Genomic DNA, 6,370 nt, shown 5'->3' with positions numbered 1-6,370 from the left:
TCAGAAAGTATTACGTTCATGAAGAAGTTGTTGGGGGTGGCAACAGTAAGCTGCATACCACTATCATCACTGATGTTTACATAAATTGATACCTTTGTGTACTATATGAGAACTTAAAAAGATTAGCGATGTAGACTATCAGATAGGGGTTTCTATCTACTACTGCTCCTCTGACCTGCGGTGTGCCTCAAGGCTTGATTCTCAGACCAGTGCTGTTTTCTTTATACATCCTTCCACTGTCTTGTCGTAATCGTGTTCGGGGAAGCAAGAGTAGGGAAATGGAGAGCCAGGAATTCAGAGTTTATTGGGGAGAAACAGCGCATTCGGGGCAGACTTGCAGCAACGATAAAGGACATTACTGACAGGACTGGGGAAACATACTTGAGCGTGGACTGAAAAAATATGAAACAGCTGGTAACAATCGGGATTTCACACAAGGTTAATGACGGTGCATGGCACACAGGAGGATCAGACAAGAATGACATTAATAACATGGATGGAAATTGTGATGATGCATTTAAAATTTTAGCAGGTAAATCTTTATTTCAATACATATATTTATAATATACATGACAGAACCCTTCCCTAAAGGGTCGCATTCCAGGCACGCCCAAGGGGAGCGAAAAGACAGGACTGGGGAAACCTGGAAAACAAAAGCAAAACGATCAACGGGGAACCGGGAACCGCAACGGCGCACCCACAGCTGGCGAAGGCGACCGGCGAGTCGAAGTGGGGGGACCCACAGGTGACGAGGCGTCAGAGCCAGGGCCAAAGGCATCGGAGGGCGGACCCGCAGGCAACCGCCGAGCAGGAGCCCAGGGGACCACAGGCGACCACCGAGCATGAGCTGGAGGACCTGCAGGCACCCCTCGAGCCACAGCCATAGGGACCGAGGGCAAGCCAGGGGGCAGGGCGGGTGGGACCCGACCCCAGCATAGGTGTCCTCTCCCTTTCTGGGAGACCAAAAGGTGGGGACCTGGCCTACCATGCTGGGGTACTCCACCAGAGGTGTCCAATGGGGCCATTAGGGAAATCCCCGAGGGGTCCCATTCGAGCTCCTCCTCCCCCAAGGAGTAAGGAGCAGGTGTCAGGCAGTCCAGGACCTCCTCTGGGACAGGGACTGGTGTCACAGGAGCTGGGGACACGGGTACAGGGTCTGGTGGATAGGGGACAGGGTTCAAGAGAGCTGGGGTTGCAGGAGTCACAGGGGCCAGAGCAGAAACTTTAGGGGCTGGAGCAGGAGTATCAGGAACAGGAAGAGGCAGAGCAGGAGCCTCTGTGGGCGTAGCAGGGACCGGCGGAGCAGGAACCTCTGGGAGCAGGTCAGGAACCAGAAAGGGAACCTCCGGGGGCATGTCAGGAACCAGAGCTGGTACCTCTGGCGGCAGCACAGCAGGGACCTCGGGCGGCGGCGCAGCAGGGACCTCGGGCGGTGGCGCAGCAGGGACCTTGGGTAGCACCGCAGGAACTGCTAGCACTGGAACCTTGGGGGGCGGAGCATCAGCCACCTGCACAGGATCCACGGGGGGTGGAGCATCAGCCACAGGGACAGGAACCTCAAGGGGCAGAGCTGGGAATTGCACCTCCATTGTGAGTGCGGTCTCAGGGAAAGGAACAGCATTAACCTCAGGTGCCGTAGCCCCCCTATCGAGGGAGCCTGGTCCGTCCTTAAACGGAGCAGCCTCCTCAGGTTCTCTGCTATCCTGTCCAGATCGTGTGGTGGTGAAGTCGGGGTAAACCTAGCAAACTCTCCTTGAAACTGTGTACACAGCTGGGCTCTTTCGCGAGGTGAGCGTCTTCAGATAGGGACCCCCCTTCGAGAATGTCCTGCGCCCGGAAAGCGAGGGCTCGCAGCACAGGTTTGTTGTTTACCTCAGGCTGATCAAGCCAGTACAATGCCTTGTTGGCCAGATCGAGGGCCCGGCAACCTATAACTCCTCAGAGGCTCAGCCGACACTTGCCATATCTGAGCTTGTGAGTGCCTCAGAGGTTAAGCCAGTGTTTGCGATAACTCAGCATGTGCGTGCCTCAGAGGCTGGGCAGGCCTCTTGCCATAACTCAGCGTGTGCGTGACTCAGAGGCTGGGCTGGACTTTTACCGTAACCCAGTGTGTGCGTGCCTCAGAGGCGGAGCCGTTGTTCACCATAACATGGGCAGTCGTATCAGGCCTCAGAGAAACAGGGTCGAGTCAGAGGCTGCAAGAGAGTGTTAGAAATAAACCCAATCTACGGGAAAAATGCAGAGGTTAGCAAAGTCAGACAGCCAAGAAGTAATCAAAACACAGTTTATTCACAGTTAATACAAGACACATTAATTTAACCAAATATAACATTAATGTAATTCTAACATGTGGCCACAATTCCTAAACTATACCATCCAATCAAAAACAATACAACAATTACATACCTCAGCTGAGTGGACACAGAGTAACTGCAGAAAATATCTGATTACAGATGTAGATTCACACAGCACTATGTGGGAGTTCTGATTACAGAGTGTCTCCCTTTGCTACTCTGGAGCTCTTCCTTAAGTATTCCAAACCAAGTGACAGAATGTACCAAATACTGTGATTTATTATTTTAGGGACTGTTTTGATCTTGTGTGTGTGTCCTGGAGAACTGCTGATCTTATCAATTCAAAGACCCTCAGCCAATTGAATTGCTTTAGGAGGAATGTGGGAATTCCGTTGTTCCACCAAGTGATAAGGTCCTCCACATTGATGGGTTTAGTCTTATTTTCTATATTTATCTTATGTTATAACATACAGTTTTATGGTTGAAAGTATTGTACTCGTCGTACTGTGACCATTCAAATGAAACCAAACATGGGTGTACGTGTCCCTAGTGTTAGTGTGGGGTAATACCTCCTGTGTTAGTGTGAGTTAGCGAGTGTACAGTAGGATGCGTCTGTGTCTTAAGGCAGCCAGGCCTTGTCGCTGGAATTTGACTACTGAGTTCTGGCAGCCCAGTGGGGGTGAGGTATCCCCTTTTGATGTAGTGATCGGGTGATTTGGGTCCAGTCCTGTTGGAGCCGGTGGACCATTGCCTTAGGACACTGGGTGGAACATTGCAGGCTTGCCAGAGCTCAGACCGAGGGGGCCTGCAAGGCCTGTGCCCTTACAGCACCTAGACTCTGGAAAGCTCTTCCACTAGCTTTACACTCTGCTGAGTCAGTTGACTCCTTTTAAACACATCTTAAGACTTTCTTGTTTAAGAAGGCCTTTGAATAGAGCTGAGTTAATGCTGCTTGGGCTTTCTTCTCTAATATTTATGTGTCTTTATTACTCATGTTTATTTTTTATATTCCTCATGGTATTCTAATTTTTATTGTTATATTTTTTGTTCAGCAAACACAGTGACTTGTGTCTGTACACAATGACTTGTGTCTGTGAAAAGTGCTTTATAAATAAATTTTACTTACTGACTTACTGGACTTACTATAAGGCACAGGCAGCTCCTTGTGGCCTCAGGCAAATAGGGGCCCCATGAAAACAGAATTTCCAGAAGTTACATTTATGGATATAAGATAACAAGATCATTTATATTATAGCAGTGTGTCTGTTATTGCATTTTTAACTACAGTTTTTAGGACTTCGCGATACCCTGCTTTCTATTGAGTCTAGTGGCAGGCTACTGGTTGTTTCAGCGAATGAGCACATATAGCCTAACAGAAGTAGAAAGATACAAGACTCACATTACATCTCCTGTGTCTTTGATACTGTCCCGCTAGTGTGGTAGACAACTTGTGAATAGACATGGAAAAAACACAATTAAAGGCACGTATTCAAAAATCCAAGAGTAACATTAGCCTTTTTTTTTTTTTTTTTTTTTTTGAAATGTGTCCTGTCCTGCAGCTTTAGCAAGCAGAATAATGGTCTGAATGCACTGCTGTGTCAGACATATTTGCTTTGCCATGAGGGGCTCTATAGACTCTGTATAGGCCCTTCATGTTGGTCAATTTCTTTTTATTTGTATATTTATTGTATTTTGTTTTTAACACATGTAAAATATTCCAGTTGCCGAGCTGTCCGGAAGGGAGTGATAGTGAATAAAAGGGGTAGGGAGAGAGATTAAAAAGGAGGCGAGAGAGGAGAAAAAAAAAAAAACAAAAAAAAAAAACAAAACACGAACAAAGGGGGAGACAACAGTGGGAGAGAGGCTAAGAAAGACAAGAGTAACGTAAAAAGCACATATCAAGGAAAAAAAAAAAAAAAAAAAACAGCATTTGTAATACAACCAAAAATGGACAAATACAAAGACACAACCAGAATTAAAGAAAATAAAACAGATATACAGACATCCAAAATTGTTGCATGTGCTTGGAAGGGAGTGTGGAAGAGGGTTTGCATGTGTGTTCTTCTGTGTGGGGGATGTGTGTGAACACGTATATGTGTGTTGGGTGCGTGTGAATTTCTCCATGGAATGTACTTGATAGCAAGGGCGGGGGGCCGCAACCCCACCCCACAAGAGCCAGAGGCCAGCGGAGACAGGCCCAGGAGACCCAAGGCGTCCACAGCCCCCCAAGAGCACAGAAGAGCCAAGGCCCCACGTTCCCACGACAGCCGCGTCCCCACCCCAGCATGAGGGGGAGGGGGGAGACCCCAGGCGAAGCCCCCCGCAGCCAAAAGGGCACGAGCCCCAGAGAACGAGAGGCAACAGGCAGCCGACCCCGCGAGGGGGACGGCCGCTCCCGCATGGGCCAGAGCCAGGGCCCCAGGACCCCAGGCGGCCGGGAGCCGACCGCCCCCCGGTAGAAAGCCCCACCCACGCCGGAGAGGCCCAAGCCCCCCCCAGGCCACCACCCGGGGAGGAGGGCCAGCAACCATGCCAAGGAGGCAGCCGCGCCCAAGAAGGAGCAGCTAGCCTCGGACCCAGGCCCACACTGCCCACACAGACACCTCGCAGACACACCTCTCAGCCATACACATAGACCATACATCCACTCACACAACATACACGGACATATACACAGAGACAAAAAGACATAAGCCCATCCACTCCGGACCGCCCTCCGCCATGCGGGGGAACGGACGCCACCCCCCAGCGCCAGCCGCAACCCCAGGGCACCACCAGCCGGACGACCGCCCGAGTGCCCCCCCACCATCGCGGGCAGGGAGCGGGGGTGTAGGAAGACCAGCCCACTCTCCTCCCCCACGCACCTGTGTGAGAGGTGGAGTGTTGGATGCATGTGTTGGTGAGTGTATGTGGTGTAAGGAGTGAGTGAGTATGACTGTTGAGGAACTTAAGATGGAGTTAAAATTGACGGGGAAGCGCGGAGGAGCACTGCTTGCAAACAACTCTCCTCCTCATCACCCCCCCACCAAAACCCTCAGTGTATGCGGTGTAAGTAAAATTGAGGGGTGGGCAGCAGTGAAGAGGTGAGTGAGACCACCTCAGCGGCCCCACCCACCAACCTCTAGGTAGTGCCCCCACCCCCCAAGGCCCTGTGTGTATACTGATATGTGATGACTAAAGTGCAATTAAAACAAGGGGAGGCAGAGGGCCGCGCAGCACAGCGAGTAAGGCCATATGCATGGCCCCCCTCACTGCAGCGTGCGCGGCACATTCCCACCCCGAGATCCTACATGTGTGCGTGGCATGTTATGTGAGTGAGGGGGGAGAGGGGCTGGGATTCATGATACCAGGTGGGAGATCACTACCCCCTGGCAGAAGAGAGCCAGCTAACCAAGCTGGCTCATTAGGCACCCCAGCTCCCCACCGCGGCACGGGATGGAGCGGACCCGGGGGGCCCCCGGCGACAACACCCCGGAGCAGTGCCGACGCCAAGAGCTAGCCCCCACCCCCCCCCACCCTGAAGGACAGCCCGCACTCAGTCACCCACTCATTCGACGACAAAAAGTGGCAGACTAGCCCGGGCTCGAGACATGCCACCCCCCAAACAGAGCAGGCCGGCCCCCCAGACATGGACCGTCCCACCCCCCCCGCCGGCGCCCCAGAGGGAGCACAGGCCACCCCCGCGCAGGAAGGCGCCCACCGAGGAAACGGCCAGGCCCCGGGCACCAGAGCCCCAGACCCCCACCCAAGCCCGCACCGAAGAGGCCAACCACCCATCCCAGGGCCAGCCCCCGGCACCCTAGACCCCACGCCTCATGACTGCCAGGCAGCACCCGCCCAAGGCCCACCCCACCACCACCAGCCAGGGCAGACACCCAGACATCACAGGACGGCAGCCACAGCCCCCCCAGCTCCAAGAGGCCACTAGTCGCCCACAGCCCGGGGGCCCAACCCCGCCACCCGCCAGAACCCCGAGGGGACGAGACCACAGCCGACCATCCCCCCTACGTAATGGAATTGGCCAGAATGGACCAGAGAGGATCCAATCTGCCCAATTGATTTTTTTGGTGGGAATT

At 52.8% G+C, this 6,370-nt stretch overlaps 1 protein-coding gene across 1 annotated transcript; it reads right to left on the bottom strand.

Annotated features, from left to right (window-relative positions):
* Positions 1-665: 665 nt before the first annotated feature.
* On the bottom strand, positions 666-2,544 carry LOC111850043 (uncharacterized). Its single transcript, XM_023823483.2, has 2 exons — positions 2,099-2,544; positions 666-1,508 (listed from the first exon to the last, which is right to left on the bottom strand). Exons 1-2 carry the CDS (start codon positions 2,144-2,146, stop codon positions 666-668), a joined length of 891 nt encoding a protein of 296 aa, XP_023679251.2. The 5' UTR covers positions 2,147-2,544.
* Positions 2,545-6,370: the final 3,826 nt, after the last annotated feature.

Source organism: Paramormyrops kingsleyae, chromosome 15, assembly GCF_048594095.1.
Source record: "Paramormyrops kingsleyae isolate MSU_618 chromosome 15, PKINGS_0.4, whole genome shotgun sequence".
Classification (NCBI taxonomy): Eukaryota; Metazoa; Chordata; class Actinopteri; order Osteoglossiformes; family Mormyridae; genus Paramormyrops; species Paramormyrops kingsleyae.
Note: the sequence above shows the minus strand (reverse complement) of the source record. Positions and strands in the feature narration are given on the sequence as shown.

Bases quoted from the DNA above. Each gene is read 5' to 3' on its own strand.
- LOC111850043 (XM_023823483.2), bottom strand. From the start codon at position 2,146: ATGGTGAACAACGGCTCCGCCTCTGAGGCACGCACACACTGGGTTACG. The intron at 1,509-2,098 runs GTAAAAGTCCAG...GATCCTGTGCAG, and splicing joins CACGCACACACTGGGTTACG to GTGGCTGATGCTCCGCCCCC.